Source organism: Trachurus japonicus, chromosome 8, assembly GCF_045865225.1.
Source record: "Trachurus japonicus isolate A0001 chromosome 8, Traja_1.0".
Taxonomy (NCBI): domain Eukaryota; kingdom Metazoa; phylum Chordata; class Actinopteri; order Carangiformes; family Carangidae; genus Trachurus; species Trachurus japonicus.
In genome coordinates, this window is record NC_140914.1 from 26,476,063 (window position 1) to 26,503,992 (window position 27,930).

The 27,930-nt window shown below is 42.0% G+C and overlaps 1 protein-coding gene across 1 annotated transcript; it reads left to right on the forward strand.

Moving 5' to 3' along the window:
* Nucleotides 1-907: 907 nt before the first annotated feature.
* Nucleotides 908-27,899, forward strand: LOC146983452 (retinoic acid receptor alpha-B-like). Its single transcript, XM_085785047.1, has 9 exons — nt 908-2,129; nt 20,846-21,000; nt 21,461-21,602; nt 23,039-23,199; nt 23,350-23,526; nt 24,427-24,631; nt 25,384-25,451; nt 25,561-25,651; nt 26,904-27,899. Exons 1-9 carry the CDS (start codon nt 1,919-1,921, stop codon nt 27,164-27,166), a joined length of 1,473 nt encoding a protein of 490 aa, XP_085641173.1. The 5' UTR covers nt 908-1,918; the 3' UTR covers nt 27,167-27,899.
* The last annotated feature ends 31 nt before the right edge of the window (nt 27,900-27,930 follow it).

A 27,930-nucleotide genomic window follows, 5' to 3' on the forward strand; every position in this document is an offset into this window, starting at 1 on the left:
GTGGAAAGTACAGGCAGCCATGTTGTTTTTGTTTAAACAACTGGCTAAAGAACTTTATAGAATTAATAATGATGGAACGTGCAGCCTCAGCACTACAGGATCTGTCTAGATGGACCTTGGACACTCATCAAAAAATACTTAAATGCGAGAAATACATGAATGATTGTAAATGATACAGGTAGTATATGAATATGGATTTTTGTTTTGTAAGTAGAAAATTACCCCCTTGGAGGAATGTTGGCACAGTGATTGCCTAGTTGACTATGTAGTTTGTATTTCCCGGTGAATGTCTTTCTCTGTGTGTATACATTGTCCTTGTTATAGGCTATGTTGTAAAATTAAAGGGATAGTTCATATTTTGGCAAATTTGCCTATTGCCATAATCCCTATAGTCATTCATTATCTTTAATCATCGGTGCATGTTGTTGTGAGATCCGTGAGGCAGAGACACACTTGTCCATGAGAGCATTTTGGAGTTGTTGGATTGTATATTTGATGAGTTTGATGAGGGACAGGGCACCTGTACCGTTTACCTCCATTGTGTTCGCTGAGCAGCTCGCGTCCCTGCCCCGTGGATCTCAAAACAACATGCACTGATAATTACAAGTAGGCCTAATGAACTATTACTATAGGGGTTATGGCAATAGGCGAATTTGCCAAAATGCTGAACTATCCCTTTAAACAGTAGGCTTTTTTTTTTTTTTTTCTTTAAAGAAAATAGGTTAATATAGTTTTTGTTGCTACTGTTACATTAGTATTTCCACCAGTAGTGATGGGTAGGCATACAAATGGATGTTTTAGCTGTGCACTGTCTCAGCTCGCGCAGGGCAGGTAGGTGGAGCTCTTGCGCAGCTGGTGTCACTCATCAAACCACACAGAGAGAGAGAGAGAGAGAGAGAGAGAGAGAGAGAGAGAGAGAGCGAGAGAGAGGCCGTCGGGTGCAGAGCGGAGGTTACCACAGGACACCGCTGCCTGCGCCGCTGCTGGACCTCAACAACAGCAGCCGGAGGTACACAAACTCAAACCGGGACACCTCCTCGACCTCCACAGCGCCGCCGCTTCTGCCCTCGGATATACTACTCTGCTTCTTTAGACACACGGGCGTCAACAACTTCAAAGTCATACACGACTGCGTTCACGAGTCAGTTTTCTCCGGTTAGAACGTTTGGACCCCGAGGGCGACCGGAGCAGCGCGTGCTCCTACCTACACCAACCGGACCTCTTCTACTTTTCGTCGTCACGTATGGATTTATAAGAGAAGCGCCGTCGGCTGTGACATGTAATTGAGCGTCAGTCAAACGGGACCGTTCCTCTGGGCTGGCAACAATGATTAGCAAGCGATATGACAATTACATAATACATTTTAGCTACTATAAAAATAGCCCGTAGCGGGGAAAAAAGGGGTCGCTAACGCTACGGACCAGTGTAAAGCGGCAGGGACGAGTGCGGGATACACGTCGAGGTCAGCGAGAACTCAAACGCTACACGCACACCGAGCGAGCGTTAGTAGAGTAACGTTACGCGGTGTCTTTGAAGTGGCTGAAGCGGCTCTGTTTAATTACGCGTTTTAAAGTAACGAAGGCTACAGCTACACGAACACAACGGTGAAGTTAGTGGCACCTGTGGCACTGAACTGCAAAAGGGACGTAAAGAGGACGGTTTGGTTTGACAGTAAACTGCCAGAGCTTCTCCAAGAGGCTGAAAGGTCACCGGGACAGGTCATCGCTGTTTTTCTCTCCACCTCCTCCTCCTCCTCCTCCTCCCGTCAGTCTGTTATGAAGATGTGAACTCCCTCCCTTCCTCTTTTCTCTCTTCTTCTACGCCGTGCGGGACGCTTTGATATTCCCCCCCATCTCCTCTTCTGTTCGGTACTGTAAGGATTCAGACGCGAACCCCCCGTTCCCCCGTCCCTCGGGTGATGTACGAAAGCGTGGACGTTGTGGGTCTGAGTCCCAGCCCCAGCCCCAGCCGCAGCAGCCCTAGCCCCGGCTCTTTCCTGAGCATGGACTACTACCACAGACACCCGGGGCTCGGGCCGGACAAGGGTCTCCTGTCCGGCGTAGGAGGACTCCAGCGGTCGTTCGGAGCGTCCTTGGTGACCAGCAGGAACTGGAGCGGATCCTGCCACTGTGAGTGCCATTTTAAATCATTTACCGTTTCTGATGTATTAATAAAATAACTATAGTTCACATTAGGAATCATTTAAAACTGTCAGCATTGTACGTTTGGTACACAACTGGCACACAGTCATCAGCAGACCCACAACTTATGTGTCAGTCTTGTATTTACTAGTCTACATCCTCTTGATTGGAAGTTCCCTTCAGCATAATGAACCCATGCTTGCTGCACACCATTTAAATCAAATTGATGTTTAAAAAAAAAATTTTTTTATCCTATTGTGGACAATGACTTCTCTGTCTGTGGACATCATCCCTGTCAGAGGGTTTGGATGACATATTGTCAGAGTTTTTTTAGTAACCAAGCAGCAGAGGAAACTGATACAAATGTGGATATTAGGTTTCATGTCAGTTGTCTTTTTTTTCTTGCACTGTTTACATGTAAGGAAGCTGTTGGTTAGTTTCAGCCTGTCACTGCTGTTCCTGTCCTCAGTCTGTTTGTATTTGGCACGCCTCACCATGACATACTTTGTCGTTTTTTCTTTTTTTTTCAATTCGTACCATGTTGTTCGCTGTCCAAGTGCTGATTGCCAGATCTCTTGTATCTGACAAATGCCATTTTGCCTCCGGTTTCCGTTGACCAGCCTTTTTCAGCAGTGTTATGACAACAATTAAAGTCCTTTCTCATCAGGTCATTAATTTAACTTTCTATTGTGCAGCATGAAGGTTTTGGTTAATGTTGTGAATGGAGCAATGTGAATGACCTCAGTGGGTCAGCAGCTGCCTGTGGTCGTTTTTTCAGTCGTAGCCAAACCTGAGCTCCAGCTCTGTGCTCCTTACTGGGTGGGAGTGAGATCAGTCTCTTTACAAGTCCTGAATATAAACTATACATTTTTAATTGGTCTAGACATTAAGCAATTTGACAAAGGAGTAATCATTTTTTAAGCTTGTGCTTCTGTATTTCTTTGTCTCATGTAGTAAAACGATGAGGGTCATCTTTAGACTGCTGGTCAGATAAAATAATAAATTTGTAGACGTTACCTTTGGCTTTAGAAAAAAGTTCAGTGGTGTCTTTGCACTATTTCCTGATATTTTAGTGACCGGACATTTAATCAGTTTATTTGAGTTAATAATTATCAGCTTAATCAGTTAGTATGATGTGTGGTAGCTGCAATTCTAGAGGGTTCAGCATATCACACACACACACACTTATATATTTTCTTTTTTGTTTGTTTGTTTTTTGTTTCCCTATTCTCAGTGCTAACTATTTAAGTTTGCTTTTAATTTCCTGTTGTGATGTACTGTACATTACATGTCTTTTTTTTCAGTTTTGCTGCAGCTATTGGGGATCCAAATAAGACAATTAAATTCATTATACAGAAACATGACACAATAAGAATACAATTCTGTACCATGCATACGTACATTTTTCTAATTTCCTCCATTTCAATTTCCTGTTCAACATGGGGGCTTTAAATCAAGACTATGTAACCTTTACAGAGAGCAGTGGCAACAGCAGCCTCTGTAGCCAGAAGTGGTGATTACAGTGATGTTGGAGCATTTAATTCTGTTGATCGCTTCAGGGAGTGAGAGCTACTGGGACTGAAGCTATCTTTACAATGACTCGGTGACAAGAAACACCGATGCATGACCCAGCATGTGAACATGTTTGGTAAAATATTACGATCCGCATCGTCTCCACACACTTCAGGAAACACAGTGCGGTGGCTGCTTGGATGTAGCTCGGATCTGTTGATGACCAGTTAGGTTGTTAATACAGACTGAGGGCTGGGATCTCTGCTGATATAATGAGACAGGTTACAAGATGACAGGATAAGAAGCTGGAAACTGGAGCAAGGAGCAACTCAACCAATGATTCTACATCATTAAAGAGGCTGATAAATGAAAGAAACCCACCGAGATTAATATGCATACCTACCAACACTCTTGTTTTTTTCCCAGAAGTCTCCTGTATTTCGATGTTATCTCTTCCCATTTTGTTTGTTGCCAAGTTGAAACACACACCAGACACACAATCCACACACATATACGGCCTACAATTTCAATTCATCTGTTACCACAGCAGCGGAACCTAAAACCCAGTTCAAGATGGCGTGTGCAGCTGCTCCCCGTGTGTTTGACTGCAGTGGATGAACCATTGAAATAAAACTAACATGAATTCACTCTGTAGTATTGTCACTTCAACATTTTGGCAAACTGGCCCATTGCCATAATCCCTATAGTCATAGTAGTAGGTTTGTTACCTTTAATTGTCGGTGCAAGCTGTTTTTAGAACGGCGAAGCAGAACTGCTCAGAGCTACGCTACGGAGGCTAATGGGATTTCTTGGTTTCCCTCATCAAATACACAATCCAACAACTCCAAAACACTCTCATGGACAAGTTGTGACCTGCACATTCACCACACTGTGAGATAATAACAGTACGTTACAAGACAGAGTTGTTTTGGAGGCAAATGCAGAGACTGCTTGCTGAAAAACTGCATCCGACGGGGACGCATCAGCGGTTTTGCATGAATTTACCTTGAAAACAACTCGTAACGTTCTGTTATTATCTCATAGCGTGGTGAATGTGCAGATCACAACTTGTCCACGGGAGCATTTTGGATTTGTTGGATTGTGTATTTGATGAGTTTGATGCGGGAAACCAAGAAATCCCCAATATCCTTCGAGCTCTGAGCAGCTCACGGCTCTGCCCTGCCGGTCTCTTGCTTGCACCGACAATTAAAGGTAACGAACCTACTCCTAAAACTATAGGGATTATAGCAATGGGCCAATCTGCCAAATGTTGAACTATCCCTTTAAATCAGACGTCATCTTATGTTAACGTTGGACCAAAGGTTTTCCCTCGTCTTACTTCATTGTTCACTTAACGTTTATGGCATAACCTCGTCTGTTTAACTCTTTCTACTTTTGCCTGTCACAGTAAATGCTCCAGTTGACAGTAGTGCTTTCCATTTCCCCCGACTTTGTTTGTTTTGGTCAACTTTAAATACCTGGGGGTAACGTTGGATCCAACACTTAGTTTTAAAGGGTATGTCAAAAAGCTGAGTAACACGTTGAAATATAATTTAGCTAATTTCAGATACATAAGAAATTCTCTCACCCTTGAGGCATCAAGTACATATTTAAATGCAATGATTAAGCCCCATTTTTTGTACTGTTTTACATCCTGGTCTCAGGCATGCAAAACAGTTACAAAACCACTAGAGTTATTGTACAAAAGTAGTCTTAAGATCCATGCCAAAAAACCACAGCATTACCATCATTGCCATGTACTTGCCAAATATGATATTTTGAGCTTTGAAAACTTGATTATACACTCAAATGTTTGTCTACTTCACAAAATTATTCATAATGCTTATGCCCCCCCTCTGAAAAAGTTTGTGACACTCTGCTCTGAAAACGCAGTACGTCTAACTAGATCTGCTACGAGGGGTGAGTGTAGTATTCCTCAACGTAGAACTCAGTTTGGCAGCTCTTCTTTTTCATGTGTGGCCATGAGTCTTCCCACAGAACTTATTCTATGTACAAATCCTCACACATTCTCATGCTTGTCAAAGCGCTGGTTACTAAGTAAGCAAGTTTGCACACATTGTTGAGTATTATGTGAGTGTGTGTATGTGTCTGGCTATGAGTGTGGTTATTAGAGGAGGATGATTGTTATCTGTGTATTGTATGTGTATGTGTTTGAATGTGTGATGAGAGTGAGAGAGAGTGTATGTGCTGTTGGTCCCTATTGTGCACTTTATGATTTGGCGCTCTTGTTTCCCGGCTTTTATTAGTGCATTCTGTCAATTTTTTAAATATTATGGTTATTATGTCTTATTTCAATTAATCTTAATATTGTATCTGTTTAGCACTTTACCTGCCCAGGGACTACAGGTGGAAATTAGCAATTGTTGCTATAACCTGGCTCAAAGCATCTCTTCTTGTTTTACAAGAAGAGATTATTTTTGGGCATTGTCCCTGTTTTAAATAAATAAATTCAATCAATCAATCAACTTCCTTTCATCACACTCCGTCCACACGAGAAGCTCCGTTCACCGAGTCGGTCAAGAGGCTGGTGTGCTCCTCTGCTTTGTTTTTTTTTTTTTAATCACACATAGAGCTGATCTTTGTAATCACTTCATGAATGTATAATGTGGAGATAATGTTTTATGTGTTCCCGGATCAGGAACACAAGGCGCAGCTTCTTTTGCAATAAGGAAGCTGAGGTGACGATCGACCTTCTTTTCTGTCTCACGCTCTGTTTAGAACCTCTGGATTAACTTAATTAGATGGTGGAAGGCTGTTCCAGGTCACGCTGGCTCATTTTACATTTTGATCTTAAAAGTCGATTAACATGTCAGACACTTTTAATGCTAAAAATGAACATGAAGCAAGCAGATCAGATAAAATATTGATTCAGATAATCAGAAATATGATGAATATTTGATGCGTTTACCAGGCAGGATGATAATTATCCAACCCACTAATACACATGCAAACACAGGACTGTCACTCCACCCCAGTGTCACATGCTGGAGAGAGTTACCTAAGGGTGATGAGACTGTGATGTCACTGTGACACGGCCCTTGCGTTAGTGTAAGTCATAAAGAGAGAGAGGAAAAAGTGGACTCTGGTCAGCTGCTGAGAAACAGAGGGAATGAGAGACTCTCAGTGTGTGTGTGTGTGTGTGTGTGTGACTGGAGCGAAGAGTGTCAAACAGGTTCAAAGGTCAAAGGCTGAACACAGACGTTGGCACGCACACAAATTCAGCGACTCCTCCAGGGACATGTAAGCACTGACTGTGGGATAGGGCTTCACTCTATGTGTGTGTGTGTGTTTGGGTGTGATCCAGAACAGTGACTCACTGACAATTGGGAAGTGACCTACATCTCTCCCACTCTTTATTTCTCCTTCTATCTGCCTCTTTCTTTCCTGTGTCAGCTGCCCAGTCATCACTTCTCCACACTGAATGACCCCTCTTTCTGTTATGCGCACACACACACACACACACACACACACACACACACACACACACACTCTCCCTTTCTCTCTCTCTCTCAAAGTGATGCACATGCACTTACACACTTACACTCGCACTCACAGTTTGTCTGGGAATGTGAGGGTACACTGACCAAGTTTGACCTGAGTGTGAGTGTGTGAAAATGGGAGGAGGATGGTTGCGTGTCAGTGTTTGTGTGTTCTAGACGTCTTGATTCCCGAACCTCATGTGAGATTGCACTGCCATCGCACTCGAGAGAGAGCATATACTTTGCCTAAAAGTGACAAGGTTTTTCTTGAACATGTCATATCTTCAATTATTTTTGCATAAATTAGGATAAAGAGGAAGAATAGGAGCACAATATTGTAGTCTGATGAGTAAACTATATTGATCCAGATAGGGAAACTGTACAGCCATACATAGACATACAGACATAGCACACACAAGGCCTTTGAAACATGATTAAAACTACTAAGACATGATTAAAAAGCTGCAACAAAAACCAGAAAGGAGCTATGAAAATACAACTCCAACAAAGGAAGATACCTCAAAATGAATAAATAAATTCCCCAGGATAGCTGTACAAACAATACAGTCATGCTGTGCAGCAGACCATGACTAACAGTGTCCGTTGAAATATCCGACCTTCTCAGTGGCTCTCTGGAGCACCAAGGCATCACTAATCACTCGCTGAATGAGCATCAGAGTCCCTGGTTTTCAAAGAGCAGTGTCATTTTCAACTTCGACCTTATTCTCTTCTCTTGACCTCGAGTGAGTTGGGTTAGGCCAATAACAGATCCAGCTTTCTTGATCGTCTTATTGATCCTGTTTTTTTTAATCACCCAGAGATAAGCTGCCAAGATACCTGGGTGAAAGACGTCTAAAAGCCTTGTGCTAATGCCAAAGGACCTCAGTTAGCCTCAGAAAGAAATGTCTGGCCTGTGACTTCTTCATAAAAACCTCAGTACGTTCTTTCCAATTTAGTTTCTTGTCCAAGATAACACTTAGATATTTATATGAATTAACAATTTCAATCGTGTGATTGTTAGTCAGCTTTCTGAGATCAAAAGTTAGCTTCTATAGTCTTCAGTACATTAAGCCTGAGAAGTTTGACTCACACCAGCTGATAAATGACCTGACCTCCCTGTTATAGGCCACGTCATTGCCATTCCTGCTTAAACAGACTTATTGAGCCGAGTGGTACAAGTTTCTAATCCTGACTACTGTAATTTCCAGACTATAAGCCGCTACGTTTTTCACACGCTTTGAACCCTGCAGCCTATACAACGATGCAGGTAATTTATAGATTTTTACTGGCTAACGGCCTCCGGGGGACACTCTAGCAGGAAGAGCAAAAGTGAGATAGACATGTGGGGAAAGATTATGCGCCGAAGAAGACACTAGTTTTGAGTTTTGGTGCAGTGTTTAATTTTCTAACCAGGCATGTTACTGCTGTGTTGGTGCCGAACTGCCTATTTTCAGGCACAGTTTGAGAGAAAGCAGGAACTAAGCAGGATTTCTCCCGTGGCTATGCTAAATTTTTACCTTAATTAAAAAACTCAGGAGTAATTGTGATCGTTAACTACATGACTTGTTACGAGTGAGAACGGCGGCTCTCCGTCTCCACCTGGCGTCTCACGGCTGAAAACCAACCTTGCAACATCAGTGTAGTACCTTGCCGCCGCCCCGGTGTCCCAGCTCTCATCTCTGCGCACCGCAACACAAACGCGCTCCGTAACTAGTAATCTTTTGTTTATAACGGTTAAGACTACACAAATGCACACACCGTAACATCGTATATGCTATGTAACATTATCCACCGCTCCATTTATTGATTTTTCGCCGGCTTCGTTGTAAACAAATGCACATGGCTGAGAGGAGCGTAACCAAAACAGTGGAAAAGCGAACGGACTTGCATAATTCCACAAATCTTCCGTGTACTGTCTTTCTGTGTAAATATCTCATGTTACAACATGAAAACCTGCGGCTTATATTCAGGTGCGGCCTACATACAAAATTTATTTTCTTTTAAAATTTAGGTGGTGCAGCTTATATTCAGGTGCGCTCATTAGTCCGGAAATTACGGTATATACATTTTGCTGATATTAAAGGTCTGTGTAGATTCATGAGACATATTTGTAGTTTTAGAATGAGAGAATATATAGTTTAACATCTCCCCTTTCAGGCTTCTCTATGGAGCTCTATTAGTAATAGTTCAGTCAAGGAGGCTCTGAGCCTCAATCTGGCTGGCTGATTGTTGTCTAAGGGGTGTATTCAATTCAGGGGCTAAACCAATACAGTTGTTACATTTTTGGGTCGTTTGTGTTCAAAAGGCAACAGCTCCCAGTTGTCCAAAGTTGTAAACAAAAGCCGTGCGGGAACCAACTGTTCTCTCATTGGTCAGAAATCTCACCTGAATGGAGGAGTTTATCTGGGAAAAACATCAACCATGGCACATCAGCAGCGTGTATGTGTGGCTACTTTGGGTTAGCTTTTTTGGTTTGAGCTGATCACATTCTCACTCCAAATAAACCGCTCCAGACCAGCCCTTCGTCCCGCTTGTTTCATCCAGCATCCGAGCACGATTGCTGTGTTCACATAGGACCAAACAAACCGATCTTTGGGGTTAAATTCTCCCTTGTTCGGAAAGGTTCCTCCAAATGCCAGGTCTGAATACACCCTTAGTGATCAAAGATTTCAGGTAAACAGTAGGGTTGGGCGGTATGAGCAAAATCTTATATCACGGTATGAGTAATTTCACATCACGGTAACGGTATATATCACGGTATGTTTTTTTCCCCCTGTAAATTCAATTAATGGCTTAAAATAACCATACTGTCGCATTTGATCATTTTCCTCTTTTATTTTTTAACTTGGATTTCTATATATAAAAAAAGACAGGAAAAATGCCAGAGCAGTCTGGCTCCAGTTAGTGCAATTATATATAAAAAAAAAGAAATCACAGAATCACAAATTTGCCATTTTACAAAAATGGCTACGGTCTGTGCTGTCTATGGCTGTTCAAACAGGTCAAACCGGGAAAATCAAAGAAGTTACTTTGAGTTCCTAAGTAACCTTTACAGTCTATGGTAGTACACAAAGGGCTCAAATTTCAACAACTGACGGAAAAACGGTGTGTGGGAGGGACGGAAGTGACCATAATAAACAAAGAGTGTCCTAGCCTGTCCTACAGTAAAAATGGCACATAGAAAGAGGAGTAAAGCAATAGCCTATGTTAAGCAGCAATATATATTTAAGCATCAAAGATGTTCAATCAAACCCACATAGTTTGAAACAACGTTTAAAACACACACAGCCAGTGTCACAACTAAGCATAAAAAGCCCGCTAGCTTAATGCTAACGTATAATGTAAAACACCATAGACGGGCTAACAGAAATTAGCATCGCTTATAACCTGACTTACTCCTCTTCTGAAAAACTCTGACAAGTCAAACTTTAGGATGTGTTAGAGGTCTAATTCATCTGTCTAACCATCAGAACTATGACACATGAAACGGCAAACACAGCTGATCGATCGAAAAAAATTACGGCTGGAGTGAATTACTTTCACTTTTCACTTTTTCGTCTTGTTGGGCGGGTCGGGCTGCCTCCGTTTCCTCGTGACTCCCACTCATGGATGCTCCCACTCCTGCTTTCACTCTCCGCCTCCGCCATGGTTGTTATCACTCTGCACTCCGGTAACCGGTAAAGTTGTTTCTTCTTCGTCGTGCTCATGCAACCACGCCAAGCAGTCTGCTGCAGCTCCCCCGTGTGTCGAGGCGGTCTAACTACAGTGACTCAGAGAGATGCCGCAGACATCTGCTCTTTCTCCGGTATAAACGGTATTGCAAAATCTCTACCGGTAGACATTTTATACCGTCACACGGTATAATACCGTCATACCGCCCAACCCTAGTAAACACTGATCAAAACTAAATCCTCTAATGCTGGTTGGTGGGTCCAGGTCAGCAGGGCTTGGAGCCTGGCAGAGCTTTGATACTTTCACCATATTAATATAGAACCTAGACCTGCTTTATAATGTAATGAAGAACTGCAAATTTGCGACCTATAGTAAAACCATCAGAACTCAATCAAGAGAAGAGGTCTTTATCCAGAATGCTGCCACCACTGATCAGTCTGATACTTAGGTTGGCCTAAATGACAGCAGTTACATATTGTGTAGCCTACATTAAGTCTTCAAACATGTGTCAGGCGCATTGGGAAAAACCCACTTACAGACCAAGCTGCTGCATCCAAATGCTGAAGGTCAGAACTATTAAACTGTAGAGATGAAAGTACTGATATGATGCGAGTGGAAGTTTAACTGGAGGAATGTGACTCCTGAGACTGACATGACAGGATCAGCTGATGTTTTCACTAGCGAAGGAGAAACACCGAGTGCAGCAGCAGTTGTACTGAGAGGAGATTCTGCCCTCACGGATTATCTTTGAGTTCAGCTCCAGGGGCTGCAGAGGGAAAACAAGACATCTCCAAGTTTCATTTTAGCCTCATTTTAGTCAGGTTAATTTGCAACAGCTGAGTCAGCCTGCTACTGGGTGTTGTATTAGTTATGAAACAATTCCTCAGCTCATTACAATTCATGATTTGAGAGCTACTGATGCAAATTATCTTTTGCGTCACTGTAAATTACAGTTTTACAGACATTGCGTAACCTTTCTTCATAACAATCTTCTTAAAACATTCAATTAAAACACTGACTTTCACCAAGATTTTCACCCAACTATGCTACACTAGAATCTAAATTAAACAGCTTTGTTGTAATTGTAATTTAATTACAGATTAATGGAGGCCCTTCCACCTCTTGCTCCGACCCGGTGTCCCAGCTCTCGTCTCTGCGGTACCGCGACACAAACGCACCCCGTCATCTGTAATCTCTTGTTTATGACAGATAAGACTACACAAATATTATACAAATCGTATATGATATATAACGTCATACACCGCTCCATGGATTGCTTTCTTGCCGGCTTCGTTAAAAACAAATGCACATGGCCGGGAGGAGGGTTAGCAAAACAGGGGAAAAGCTTCCTGACTTGCGTAGTTCCTCTTTAAATAATGAGGCCATTCAGTGAGATAGTCATCATTCACAGGTAAGGGAGTGAGGTGATGGTATTTTAAGTATCTAAACACAAGTTGGTCTGAATGTTTTGGTGTGTGTCCTTTATTGCTTTATTTTGGCCTCACAGATTTTACAAATTGCAGGATTTGTGAATGTATATCTGACTGGCACGGGGACTATACAGTATTTGAGCCAGATCAGCCCACTGTAGCGCCCAGATGTTGTAAAGCAGCAGGCTAAAGGTTTGATTTTATTTAACTTTGCCCAGTAAATTATTCCTGGATCTGCCACAGCATCAATCCTCAGGATCAGTTCAGGACATGTCTGATATACAGGATTTCCCTCTGGACATCGTTCAGCTGTGATGTAAGCCTTCCACGTCACGACACGTGTTGTCTCATGATCAGTTTACTCGGTAGATGACGGCCTAAATAGAAGCAGCATTCATTAAATATGGCACTCTCCGTCTAAAATAGTGCCTCTTCTCTTTTCCCCTGAATTTTTTATATCAGTGGTGGTTCAGTCCGTTCCAGGTGAGATGGTCCACTTCCACCGCAACACACTGCACTACCCCTGATGCAGGTTCTCTGTATTATTGCATAAGCTTATCACAGATGTATTTTAGTGTAGGAGTACGAGTCTGGTTATTGAGGTTAGGTTTTATATAGATTGTTAAGAATCAATGTCTCCAAAGTATTTTTTTTATAGTGCAAATTTTCAAAACGGTGCTATACAGAAAGTGCTGTAAATAATACTGAATCAATAAACACTTAGGAAATAAACCAGAATAAAGGACTAAAAACAAAACAGCCACATGACACATAGCTCACATCAATAAACAATGTCAGAGGCAGATAAAAAACACTACACAATAGAAACATGTTTCAAGGCTGAACTTAAAGGGCTGATCCAATAGAGAGGACGGAACTGGTCTATAGTCCAAGGGCTTCAACAACAAAGTCTGGTCACCCCTATTTAGGTTTGATTATAGATTATTTTCTCACTCCACTGGCTATCTATTTATTCTGAAAATATTGCAAACGGTGAAAAATTTCCATCATAAATCCAAACTCAGGTGGTGATGTCTTTAAACTTCCTGTTACTGCTCATGATGCCACAACAGGAAAGGCGGAGGTAGAGTTTAGTGTTGCAACAAGATTCTGTCATACACTTTAAACTGTGATAAACAGTCGTCTCCTTGGTGATTGTGTGAGCTCAGTCAGCTGTTTTCGGTGGTTTTAATTGCATCATTGCATGAGTGGGATGAAATACATTGATTCCTCAGGTCTTGCAATGACTCACTAAAACATTCATAAGACATTCTTCATCTGCTCATAATCAATCTTATATATAACGTAATATAATATGAATATTGATATTGTGAAATAGAATTGCGTCTACTGTGATAAAGGATTTTATTGATATTGCCTGACCTCAGGAGGAGGTGAAAGAAGAACAGGTTGAGCAGGAACGTGTGCGTTTATTAGCTTGGCTTCGGATTCACATCAGCAGCGATAGAAACGCTCCACAGTGTTTCAAAGAAATTAATGTTTATGAATTTACAGCGCGCCTTGTTAACAGTGGAGGAGAAGGAATGAGTGGAGTGATTAAAGGCCGGCCTCTGAAGTGACTGAGTGCGCTCTCTATTCAGGAAATGCTGGCTGGCCCGGAGCCAGGACCGCCTGTGGAGAGACCATTTAATGTATTTTACATCAGAGTCGCTGAGCGGCGGAGTCCAGCACTGGGCTGACATTTACCATCGCCACTATTGGATTTGAACTAAAGTGACCCAGACTGAAAGGTTTTAAACACGCATTGACCCAGATGAACCCAAACACGGCCGTAACACTGCTTCGAGCACGAGTCACGCCCCTTCAGCCATGGTTTAGTTTACACCCGACCTATATGGCACTACTTACCCCGAATATGTCTAAATGTTTACAGTCGCAGTCTGGGCCTCGTCGGCGATTGCAACGCAGCTGCAGGTGTCATAACGTTTTGTGTGATGACAATAAAACCGCCGTTCACCTCGTAAAAAGCTAACAGGACACAGGTCACGGCGGTGATAACAGGCAGAGGAGGAGGTCGCAGCCAGCTGGCTCCTGGTCTCGTCCTAACCTTTCTCAGTTTATGACCGGTCACAAAACATAACACATCGTTAAATCCCGTCATTCACCTGAAGAGCTTACGCAAGTGGAATGATTTATTCTGCGTGGGATGTGAGTGCTCAAAGATGAATCATTTCATCTTTGTATATGTGGCAAGAAACTCCGTAGAATACCATGCAGAAAAAGATAGAAAATTCCATCATTGCATCACCTTTAAACTCACCATTTTTCCTACTTATTGAAAATGTATACTGTGTATCGCAAACTCAGTTACAATCATCCAGTAGATATTGAAACATATTTTCAAGTGCACAAATACATCTCTGCTGGAAACCAAATGTGTGGGCGTCAAATTATATAAAAAGCGCAAAAGATTGAAATAATAAATATGGATATATATATATATTTTTTTTTTATTATTTTTTTTTTTATTGAATAGCTAAACAATATAAAATGAAACACTTACATTCCAAAGATCAATGCAACATAGTATGTAACGGCCTACTGTCATTACGATTCTTCTTCTCATTCCTAATGGAGCATTATATGATTTTTTCCAATTCCAAAAAAAGTATACCTCATACATAATGTAAATAAAGTTTTGCAAAATTGATATTCAGCCAAATGCAGATGTGAAAACACTGAGTCACCTCAGGGCGTTTGCTGGTGTGATTAAATCACATAAACACTCTTTTTCTAATCTGATTGAAACTGGAGGATTCCCCCCTCCCAATACACATTTTGTATTCCTCTACGTTCTATTTGCCCTCACCTCAACAGTAAGAGAGAAAGTGACCAAAAAAAACCAAAACAACAACAGCCAAATACAATGCATTTTGTTTTGACTGCGCCATGCCCTGCACACTGCAGCACAAGCGGGAAGCAGCAGGAATTAACACACACACAAAGGAAAACAAAGTGAGAGACTCTTGGATTTAGCAGGCGAGGGAGCGGGAAGCGAAGAGAGGAGTTTAAAAGAGGTCAGACGGTACTCTGTGCTGTTGGCTAGTGTGTCAGTGAGAAGAGAGCAAAGACAAACAGAGGAGAGATGAAGAGAGGGGAAAGATGAAGGGATGGTATGATGGTGGTGGAGGAGGAGGAGGAGGAGGAGGAGGATCTCTTCTCTGGGTTTCTCTCTCTCTGTGTAAACATAGCAGGCCAGCAGAGAGGAGCTGAACCTCCTCCATAAAAGAATGTCTGGTATGGCTACTAAAGCAGGGGGAGGTGTGTGTGTGTGTGTGTGTGTGTGTGTGTGTGTGTGTGTGTGTGTGTGTGTGTGTGTGTGTGTGTGTGTGTGTGTGTGTGTGTGTGTGTGTGTGTGTGTGTGTGTGTGTGTGTGTGTGTGTGTGTGTGTGTGTGTGTGTGTGTGTGTGTGTGTGTGTGTGTGTGTGTGTGTGTGTGTGTGTGTGTGTGTGTGTGTGTGTGTGTGTGTGTGTGTGTGTGAGGTTAGAGGTTAGAGGAGGCACTGGGAGTAATGCTGTTGTGGATGTTCCTGGTTTCTGAATCTGAAGATCTGAAAATAGCAGATCCATGCTGACAGAGTGGGAGGGGGCTGTTAGAGGCCATGTATGCAACCTCACTGTTACATTGTAGTTTTAAATTCAGCTACATTAACACCTGCCATCCACCCTGCTATAGTGTTTTCAAACAACAGAGAAACAGAGACCTTTCCTCTTCCTGTTACAACAAAATCACTCTTGTTCTCAGTCGTAGTCTGGCCCGGAAAAAAACCCAAACTATTTCCAAAACTGTTTCGAAACTATGATGTAGACACCCAGGGTTGCTATCTGATTGTGTCCAACGTCCCTGACAACTGGAGGCGAAAGCAATGCGAATTCCAAGCATCACTGACCGAGGCTGGTCCCCGTCTGTGGCTGCGATGCTCTCAGTTCCGGCTGACCCAGCCAGAGAGAGGATCCGCGGCACAGCGGGATCTCAGTATGAGCAATATGCCGAGTTTAACCTCCCTGACTGCGGAGGTCAGATGTTTTCACTTCCCAGATGATGAAGACGTCTCTTTAACTGTGAGGTGAAATTTGAAGAAAGAGAGTATTGGTTCCACATTTGCACATTTTGGATCTCATGGTTTTTTTTCCAACATTTCAGCGAATACATGAACAAAAACTGTAAAAATAAAATACTGTTGGTTTCTGAATGATAATTTTTCATGACATAGACGAAATTTTTGAAAGTAAAACAGAAAAAAAAAAGAAATCACAGGAGGACAGACTTGCCGACTCATCGCACTTATATTTGATCATTGTCCTGTATCCAAAAATCAGAAACCATCCCAGTGTAGTTTTACACCTCCTCTCTACGGCTCTGGAGCTCCAACAGGTCGGTCAGCCAATCAGAAGAGAGGAGGCTCAGAGTCTCTGATCGTTTACTGAGCGATCTGATAAAATAAAGCAGAGTCCAGGTAAACACTCAGAGAAACCAAATCCTGCGAGTGTTGGATAGCGGTTCCAGGTGGTCACTGCTGTGTCCTGGCATAGACGACCTGACAGTCCAGTTACTGAATACAGGCTGTGTGCATGTCTCTGTGGACTGACTGATTTGATGCGTTCACAGCATAAATGCCACTCAGACTAGACTCAGGTCGGTATTCGCTGATTAGTTTCAAGGTACACTACGGTATGAAAAAGTCACAGTTCCAAAACCACTGTGACCAACTGTGTAAATATCTCATGTTACAACATGAAAACCTGCGGCTTATATTCAAGTGTGGCCTATATGTGTATGTACAAAATGTATTTTATTTTCCAATTTAGCTGGTGCGGCTTATATTCAGGTGCGCTCAATAGTTCGGAAATTACGGTATACATTTTATTATCATTTTATTATTTATTTTAACGTGATACACATTTACTATTAATCCACATGTTCTATATATTGTTTAAAAATAAGACTGTTTTCAATAGAAACTTTTTTTTTTTTTTTACCCAGATGCTTCATACCGTTTGTGAGACATGTTTATCATAATTGCCGTGTCCTGACTGTGACCTTGATTTTCAACCATCAAAGTCTAATTAGCTCATACTTTTACCAACTTTGAGGATATTCCCTCAAGGCGTTTCGGATATGTGACGTTCACAAGGCGTGTACCTGCGTGGATGCTCTCTCTCCCTCAGAGCTCCGTCTGTCTCCCCTCCACCTGTGGAACTGGTTGGTTCTCATGCAACTGGGTTCACTCACCGATCAACAGGTGTACTAAGGTGGAGACAGGTGGAAAACAGCCAGGGGCAGTGGGCCAGAGTGTGGCAGGTGTGCTTGTGTGCGTGTGCTGTTACTCTTCACTGCGTGATAGAGAGTGCTGACTTACTGGTTCTTTTAGTTCTTCCACCAAAACATAAAAAACAAACTGTTTAATATGTGGAACCTGGTTTCATTCTGCTGTAGTGTTTTCTCGACCTCACAGTTTGTTTTCCACCCTTGGAAAACGTATTGTTTCCTCCCCTCCTCTCTTGTTCCTCCTCGGGGAACGTTACAGGCTGAAAAGCTCAGACAACATATGGCCATGGGAAAAAAAACACAAAAAAACATGATGACAAAATGTTCTTTTAAAAAAAATAAAACCAGGATTAAAAAAAAAAAAAGAAACAGGTTGACAATTTCAACTTACTTCAAGTGCAGTGCTGCAGGGAGGAAAAGCGGTGGTGTAGTAGAGAGGGGAGCCCTGTGGCTGCAAAATCACTGGGAAGAAAACCTCAAACCTAAAAAGACAAATTAAGGTGAACCACACAGAGACCGATGCAACATTAACACATTACAGCTTTAGTGCTACTTAAAGCTCTATAAAGCCAACCACTTAAACCAGTTGAGTAAAGTTATATAGCACCCCACAACAACAGGATATTGCTTAATCAACTTCCACCTCACTGCAAACACAACAGCCTCGATTTTTTTATTTTTTTTTGCAGATATGCAAAACAAAGAAAAGTATAATTTAATTCACTATTCACCTTTTGATAGGCAGGTCCTGTTGAATTTGAACGTGCCCGGGCAGTGAAGTGTTGTAAATTGCACAGCTCATTATGCAAAAAGATTGATTTTTTAGGCTTGAGGAAAGCTAGCTGCCCTGTGTGCAAAGACGTTCCAGCTCTTTTCTTTACAATTTAATTTAAACACTAAATACTGACGGTATGAGAGCAGCACAGGCTGGCGCGCAACACAACCCCCACAGGCTTTAAAAAAAAAACACAGACTAAAATCAACACGGACCAAAGTAAACAAAAGGACAAGATTTATTCCTTCTTCCTAGATGCTGGGGGTTTGTGCGAGTTCAAGTGAAAGGGAGGACTGACTCAGAGTTAGATTACACAGGGTTTGTTAATGTTGTTGCATCTTCTCCAGAGTCATTGTTTCTTACCCTCCTCCATGTCTCGCTGTCTTGCTCAAATTAATAACATCAGAGCAGACGCCCTCTCTGCAAAGCTGCATTATTAATCATGCATCCTTTCATTCCCTGGCTTACACTCATTCTTCTGTTCTCTCTGTTCTGTCAAAAGATCGGTTTATTTTCTGACTAGAGAACATTTTATGGTTTGACTAGAATGGTAATTGCCGGTCTGGTTACAGACTAATGTAATCTTTTGATGAATAATTAAAGTTTAAAATCCCAGATGTTTTCAACTAAAACAAAACTAATATGTAAAAGGATGGGATGGATTAAACGTGTGTGGTGTCATCCAAATGGATAAAGCCCCTTTCAAAATTCTTGTTTTATTTTGTTGACATATTAGAGTCAGAAGTTTTTACAGAGGGGATTTTGGATATCTCTTTTTATATCACTCTGTAAATGAGAAAATACTGTCACCAGCCCTAAAAAAAATTGAAGTTCACCCTGTTTTTAGGAATAAAATGTTGTATAAATCAGGATGTGAATGATATATCAACAAACCTCTCTGTAAAAACCTTCAGAATATAGACAAGAATAAAACTGGAAGGTTTGGTGTCTGTAAATGCTGCTGAAGTGGAGATTTCTAGCTCAGAGTCTGAGGAAAAACTCTTTTTGAGAAAACAGCCTTTAAAGACTTGTACTGTAAAATTCCATAGATGTAATGTTAATGTAAATTGTACTTTTACGATCGGTTGCGGATACGGAGGAAATGATCATTTTTGGAGCCCACATAATTGTTCAGGAGAGAGAGCTTTACAATGATACCTGGACCTGGATCAGACAACAGGCATAACACAGTATGTCACAGTAGCATGCTAACTTTTGGCGAATTGAAATTTACCAACAAAAGAGACAAAATGAAGTATAATAACCACCTTAATGTGGTTTTTATAAAAAAAAAAAAAATTCTGACTTTTCTGAAAGAATACATGTTAAGGAAGATAAATAGCCCAAAATCTCAAAATAGTGTAGTAGTAGTAGTGTCTCGCCCAAAGGATGGTTGGTAACATGTCGAAATGAGACTGCAGAGGTTGTTGGGGGCAAACTCTTACTATCTTCATGAAGGGAAAGGTTTTTGTACAGGGCAGAGTTAAATCAAACTTCAAGTTAGAGTATAGATCCCATCACAGATGACACTTAAACTATTTGTCTGCTGTGTTGATGGTGTTGCAATTTACTTTGCTTTGCTCTGCTTTTACTCCAGTGATTGTAATAAAGGACAGTTGCAGGTAAATTCAACCTGGGGCTATAGTTTCCTGGCTATAGTTTCCTGGTATTTTAGGTCAAAAGCCTCAAATGAATCTGGAGATTTTCTTTTCAATGTCTCCTGTTGTGCCCACATCGTCATGGCAGTGTATAATGGGAGCAGACAGATCTTATGCTGTTTAGGCTGTCTACCGGTACATCCCATCGCAATGTTTTTTCCACAGACAACAAGATGGCTTCAAACATTCACAGAGGGGTGTGTTTACTTAAAGAAAGCTGACATGAGACAGTCTCGCGCAAGAGGCAAGTTGATGCGCTCAGTATGTTTACAGGTAGTTTGAAGCGCTCCTTTTTTTTGTCATCAAAGGGATATCAACTAAAATGTCGTGCCTCCAAGTTGATATTCCTTTGTTGATAAAACAAACGGGAGCTTCAGACGACCTGTAAACATAGTGGGCGTGTCAACTTGACTTTGTATTACAGCTCCGTTTACAAACATGTGCGTCGATTCATTCTTTTAGACCTAAAATATTAGGAAATTATTAGCACCAAGTTCAATTTGCCTGGAATTGTCCTTTAAGACTTTCAAGTCATAGAGGTGTGGATTTTCCTACTGAACACAATGTGATATGTGGTCATAAACTTTATCACAGATCTTATTTTCTGCAGTGAATCTAAAAAGAATCCCACTGGGGAACCAGAATGACGCTATCATCCGGGTTGGCCTGCAAAAATATGTCCTCCCTCTGTCATAGGAGATTTGTTGTTTGTTTTTTTTGTCATTTTCAATAAATACATAAAATTCATTTTCTTTTCCAAATCTTGACACAGCTTTAGTCAGAATTGAGACATGAGAGTGTCATGTCATACTTGAAATTTGTCCTTTGGCTAAACGCTAACCTCTGTTTTCTCTGGTTCCTCCTGCAGCCATAGAGACGGAGAGCACGAGCTCAGGGGAGGACCTGCTTGTCCCCAGCCCCCCCTCACCTCCGCCCCCGCCCCGCGTCTACAAGCCCTGCTTTGTGTGTCAGGACAAATCTTCAGGATACCACTATGGAGTCAGCGCCTGCGAGGGCTGCAAGGTAGGCAGCCCCCCAAAACGAGCGTGCACCAGCTAAACATAACAGCGGTGCGACGCACATAAGCCACCACCGCACTCATCCTGGGTAACTGGGTCATCCGTGCGCACGAAGCGCTGCGAGCTACAGAGGAAAGGAAAAAAAAACACAAACCTGAATGAGAAATAATTACAAAGAGCATGAGACCGCAGAGTGTGTGCTTAATGTCTCAGTAACGAGGTCACAACCTTTACACCTCCCCCTAGGATCTGTAAGCCGCTTTGCTCTCATCACATTCTACACACACACACACGCACACAGTTTATGTCGTGTCAGACCACGCACTGACCTGGTACCAGCTGCCCAACAAAACAGTGATCCTCTCAACTCATCCTTGTTTTCATCTCAGGTTTTGAAAAGAGCACATGCACATGTTTACGATGCCGTGTTGTATTCTCATTCCCTTGTACCCATCTTTCTTCAGGGTTTCTTTCGGAGGAGCATCCAGAAGAACATGGTGTACACATGCCACCGAGACAAAGTCTGTGTCATAAACAAGCTGACGAGGAACCGGTGTCAGTCCTGTCGGCTGCAGAAATGCCTCGACGTCGGCATGTCCAAAGAGTGTGAGTACAGCGTGTGGAGAAGTGCAAACGTTATAAAACACCAAAGTACAGCAAATAAGAAACATGAATCAGTTGAAGGGCACTTTTCTGGAAATGCTTTGTAGTCACACAGTAATAAAAGAAAGCTCAAGCAACATTCTCAGAACAGCAGTGATGTGTTTTACCCTTAATATTTGTCTCCCCCTGGTGGCCTATGGTGGGTAGTGCATGTCCTACAATACAAGCATGTCCGGGTTCTATATTAATATTATGAAAGTATCAGAGCCTCAGCAACAGGAAACACACAGCCTGTATTTAGGGCTTTAAAGCCAAGTCAGGACTTGTTGTTATGATGTTACTTTGTGATGTCACAGCAAAGCGGTCACCGCTTTCATTCATGACTTAAGGTCCACCCACCTGGACCTGGACCCACCATCCAACTTTACGGCGTTCAGTTTCTCTGTGTGTTTAGCTGGAAATTGCTTTATTTTTATTTGATCACTCAGAAAACAGTCAACTAATCAGAAGAGAGGCTCAAAGTCGGCTCTCTTCTGATTGGCTCACTGACACGAGCTCCAGTGAGAACCCTAAGAGAGGAGATATAACACTATTTTGTATTGATTTTTGGTAGTTAAAATCACAAGTATATACTGTAATGGATCAACACTTCAGATAAAGTACAGGAAAGGTGTGACCTTTAAAGGGATAGCTCAACATTTTGGCAAATTGGCCCATTGTCACAATCCCTATAGTTTTAGGAGTTGGCTTTAATTGTCAGTGCAAGCTATTTTTTCTATAACGTTTTTTTAACCAAGAAATCCCATTAGCCTCCGTAGTGTCACTCTCCCCCGTTCTAAAAATAGCTTGCACCGACAATTAAAGGTAACAAACTTACTGCTATGACTATAGCAATTATGGCAATGGGCCATGTCAGGGCACTTTGAACAGGCAGATTATAGAAATCATGGCTAAAGCCTTAGCCGAGTTTAATCATGACATCATGATAATAAGTCAAGTTTGTTAAGAAATCAGAACATTTAGTCTTGTAAGTAAAAGAGCTGTTTCAATGCACTTGGTTTAATTGAGGTGAGTTACAAGTGAGGGACGGGTAAGATAAATGCCTTTACTGTTTTGTGAACAGCAGCTGTGAGAATTAAATAAGTGATGTGTGAAATGTATTTGTGAAAAACTGTCATAGTCAAATACAGCAGGAGGAAGGGCAGCGGTGGTAGAGGAACGGCTCAACTATAAACACTTGAAATGATGTTGTTACACCTTTTGTGTCCCATTTGCATTTTCAGGCCTGATTTTAAAACTGTTGACCGTGATTTTGACAAGTAATGTCTCTTTAAGTGTTGATTTAAAACTCAAGTCAAGAAAACCTCCTCGCCCTTCAGATGTGAAACGTTCAATGTGAATCGCGTGTAAGATAAATCCTCCTCTCTTTAACTCATCAGTGGTACGAAACGACCGGACGAAGAAGAAGAAAGAGGAGAAGCGGCCAGTGGAGGTTGAGATCCACGTTCTGTCGGCGGACACCGAGCAGATGATTGAACGGGTTCGTGTGGCCCATCAGGAAACATTTCCCTCCCTGGGTCAGCTGGGGAAATACACCACGGTACTGACACACACACACACTTTGAAAACATGATTTAACTCAATAAAAGCAGCTACGGTTGAATTATTAACCCTTAGATCCTTTTAGTTTTAACTTCCATCTTCTTGAAAAATCAGTGTTTCCTGTCTCTGTTCCCCCCCAAATCTACAGAGCAACAGCGCAGAACACCGTGTGGCGCTGGACGTCAGTCTTTGGGACAAGTTCAGCGAGCTGTCCACCAAATGCATCATCAAGACGGTGGAGTTTGCCAAGCAGCTGCCCGGCTTCACAACGCTAACCATCGCCGATCAGATCACGCTGCTCAAAGCTGCCTGCCTGGACATACTGGTGGGTTTGAGTTGCTATAAAGTGGGCCCGGGCTAGCTGTTAGCATGCTAATTACATTTAAAGAAAATAAGTGATAGGGACAAGAGTTAAAGGGATAGTTCACCCAAAATTAAAATTGCACTCATTATCTACTCACCCTCATGTCGACTAAGGGCTGCGAGAAGTTTCAGAGTTATCCATGGCTTCTCTGAGTTACAGGGGGTCTCGGCATAGCAGTGCATGTCCATATAACGGTTGCAAATGGATACCAACTGTCTTCGTAACAAAAAGACACACCAAAAATATCCAAATACCTCCATGCTGCTCGTATGTAATGTCCGTCTTGTATTGAAGCCCCGAAATGCGAAATTGTCCCGAAAAAAAAAGAGGAGGAGCTTCGAGAAGCTTCCGCTACAAAACGAGCTTGAAATATAGACTTATTTAATTTTTTTCGGGACAATTTCGCATTTCGGGGCTTCAATACAAGACGGACATTACATACGAGCAGCATGGAGGTATTTGGATGTTTTTTGGTGTGTCATTTTGTTACGAAGATAGTTGGTATCCATTTGCAACCGTTATATGGACATGCACTGCTACGCCGAGACCTCCTGTAACTCAGAGAAGCCACGGAGGACTCTGAAACTTCTCCCAGCCCTTAGTCGACATGAGGGTGAGTAGATAAGGAGTGCAATTTCAATTTTGGGTGAACTATCCCTTTAATGTTGGTGTTGGAAGTTGGAAGTTTGAAGTTGGAAGTAAGGAATGAGGTTGGATTCTGATGTTAATGTTTATTCTGTACTCACGAGAAAACTGTGCTTAAAAGTAGCTCCTTAAAAGATTCCCAAAGAAGATAGAAAGATCTTTCATGGGAAAATGTACAGTTGTGACACAGCAGCCACTTCATGCCCTTTGTTCTAGATTCTGAGGATCTGCACTCGCTACACTCCGGACCAGGACACCATGACCTTCTCTGACGGTCTGACTCTGAACCGCACTCAGATGCACAACGCTGGGTTCGGACCTCTCACAGACCTCGTCTTCTCCTTTGCCAACCAGCTGCTCCCTCTGGAGATGGACGATGCAGAGACGGGATTACTCAGTGCCATCTGCCTGCTCTGTGGAGGTACTGCAGCTGATAGCGCAGGAGTATGAAATGAAACAAGACAGATGAGTTGCTTTTATTTAGTGTTGTGGTGGGGAAAAAAGTGTGAAATTCACTTGAATTTGAATGTCTTTATTTTGTATGTGCTAAATGTTTCTGGCTATAACAGCAGGACTAGGCACCATAACATAACACAAACATATCCATGACTGACTGACTAGCTGATAGAACAGACAGTTGGAATTCCCCATTACACTTCTTTCAAAAGGTTATTAGGAGGTGTTGACAGTGGGCAGTGTTGCCAAACTTAGTGCATAGAATTAAAAACAACACCTAGAAACAAATGTAGCAACTTTTTAATAACTTCAGCTAATTTTGGTAAAGAAAAACAAATCTCCAGTGAGAGAGGGTGAGACAAAACAAGCGTCCAACTTTCTCTTTGATGAATAAATGTATCAACTGTAAAACCACAGGTCTCAAGAAACATGGTGGTTATAAGATCAAAGCCGTGTCTCAGTCAGCATTTCACACTTATCCTACTGTCTCACAACAGAAGTAGAAAAACACAGAACAGAACGGCCTTACAGCGATTCAGTGTGTGAAACCACTGTGTATGTGAGAGACGCAAACAAATAAAGAGATAAAACCAGCTGGCAATGTCAGATGTTTATACTGGTTCCACATCAGTTTCACACATTGACCATAAAGCATGCAGCCATATACGTACAAGATTACGTAATAACCTCGTCTTTTTTCTGGATGTGTGTGTGCAGATCGTCAGGATCTGGAGGAGCCAGAGAAAGTGGACGTTCTTCAGGAGCCAATGCTCGAAGCTTTGAAGGTTTGATCTGACTTTTATTAGACTATTTTATGGACACTTATTTTATCTGGAATGAATGTACCATTCCTCTTAAGCTTCAGCACACAAACAACTGTTCATGTGTCTGTAGATCTATGTGAGGAGGAGGAGGCCTGAAAAACCCTGTATGTTTCCTAAAATACTGATGAAGATTACTGACCTCAGGAGCATCAGTGTGAAGGGTGAGACACACAGAAACACAGAAACACACACATATGTATACATTACTTTCATTCACAATGATTTCAATCACTTCCACAGAAGTGAAGTTTCCCTGAATTAAATATTTCCTGCATTAATTCCAGAAAGCTAAAGGGATATTTCACCCAAACCCGATAATTCACCAATTCTACTCACTGTCGAAAGGGTTTGGAGAACTTTCTGAGTTATCAAAATGTTTTTGGAGTTCCAGGGGGGTCTGGCTGGCAGCAGAGTTTCATATAATGGCGGCGGATAGAGTTCACTTTTGAATCGTCCAAAACACACACTATGAAACATCCAAATACCTCCATACTGCTCGTCTGTACTGACCCAAGTGTCCTGAAGCCGCCACATGAAAAAGTTGTTTGGAAAAAAAATATTTTATCTCTGTTTTTAGCCTTGTTGTAGCAGTAGCTCCCAGTGGCTGCGTAAAATGCGCAGTATTGCTGCGAGATGTTCTTCCATGTTTACATCATACATCCAAGTATGACGAACGAACATCTCGCAGCAAATCTCGCGCATGCGCACTAACATCAACAGAGCCACTGGGAGCTAAAACTACAACAAGGCTAAAAACAGAGATCAAATATTTTTTTTCCAAACAACTTTTTCATGCGGCGGCTTCAGGACACTTGGGTCAGTAGGGACGAGCAGTATGGAGATATCTGGATGTTTCATAGTGTGTGTTTTGGACCATTCAAAAGTGAGCACTATTCGTCGCCATTATATGGAAATCCGTTGCCATTCAGACCCCCACTGGAACTCCAAAAGCGTTTCGATAATTCCGAAAGTTCTCCAAGCCCTTCCTTGGCATGACGGTGAGTAGATGATTGGTGAATTCTCGTATTATCATTATTTTGGGTGACGTATCCCTTTAATTAAGGGCTTTTATTGTGAAAGGTACTCAGTATCATTGTAGAAAAAATGTGCTAAAATAAAAGGCCAATCAGATTCAACCCATTGTTACTCTGGATTGTTTACTTCTTACACCAATATATATATTTTTTTTTTCTGGCAATTGTTATCATGATGTCATTAAGTTAAGCCCCAGTTTTTGTTTTGTATGGTACAGTCACTTCATTTCCATCCTCTTCACAAATTGGGAAGGTTTTGAATACATTTCAATGCAATTTGAATACTTGTTAATTAATTGTAGTCAGTTTTGGTAAATGAATGCAGGTCCGTTCATAATGTCTCCTGTTATCATGATTGTCCCTCCTCTTTCTCTTACAGGAGCAGAGCGAGTGATCACGCTGAAAATGGAGATCCCCGGCTCGATGCCTCCTCTCATTCAGGAGATGCTGGAGAACTCTGAGGGTCTGGAAGGACAAGGAGCCGGGGGAGAGAAAGGGGGAGGCAAAGGTAGAAGAGCGGGGAGAGAAGAGGAGGAAACAGACCCGAGGAGCCGCCGCGCAAGTCCGTCGCTCAAATCTGTCCCCTCTCGTAGCCCAAGCCCCAGTCCCTGCTCCCCTTCTTCGCCCTCCTGCTCCACCTGAAGCCCTACAACCAACACCCCCCCCCCCCAACACACACACAGCTGCCAGCACAGAGGGAGCGTCGACAACCATCCACACAGCAGACAACACAGAATGAACTGCACCTAATGACAGCTGATCTGGAGGACTGGCCTGAACCCAATGAACTCATGGGATTACTGGTTTCAGTGTTGCATTAAATGAAAGCAGTTGTGAGGACTGATTTGTGTTCAGACATCAGCTTCACGTGCAAAAGCAAATGTGATTTCATTTTTTAAAAGTCTTTTTATAATGCTGAAATTCCAGACTGTGTGAGCCTAAATGGAGGATTGCGTATGTGCAGAGAAATGTGGTCAGACTAATGTAGAGGGTTCATGTACAATCACACACTTCATACCTAATGAAAAGTCATGTATGATATGCAAAATCTATATAAGAGTAAAGTTACAACAGAGGCATGGTGGCAGTTTCAACACCAGCAGACTCTAAAATGTTTATTTTTTGGAGGCTTTTTAACCACAGTTCAAGACAGATCCATATCTACTGATAGCAACAGCCTCTCCAAGCAGGAAAGATACTCTCATCACTTATTTCACTGTTGTAGTGGATTGTCCAGGGATAATTGTCCTCCAAAGAGCAAATTACAGATACAAACTGATGTATGGTATATGGATCTTCATGGATGGATGGATGGAAGACGTTATGTGGTATGAAAAAGAAATGGTTCACTGACTTATTTAAATCCTGTGGGTCACAGTGCCACATATCTAAACAGTAACAAATCT

Excerpts from the sequence above, each read along its gene's own strand:
- LOC146983452 (XM_085785047.1), top strand. The coding sequence starts at position 1,919 with ATGTACGAAAGCGTGGACGTTGTGGGTCTGAGTCCCAGCCCCAGCCCC. Across the intron at positions 2,130-20,845 it reads CTGGAGCGGATCCTGCCACT|CCATAGAGACGGAGAGCACG; the intron begins GTGAGTGCCATT and ends TTCCTCCTGCAG. Across the intron at positions 23,527-24,426 it reads CTGCCTGCCTGGACATACTG|ATTCTGAGGATCTGCACTCG; the intron begins GTGGGTTTGAGT and ends CCTTTGTTCTAG.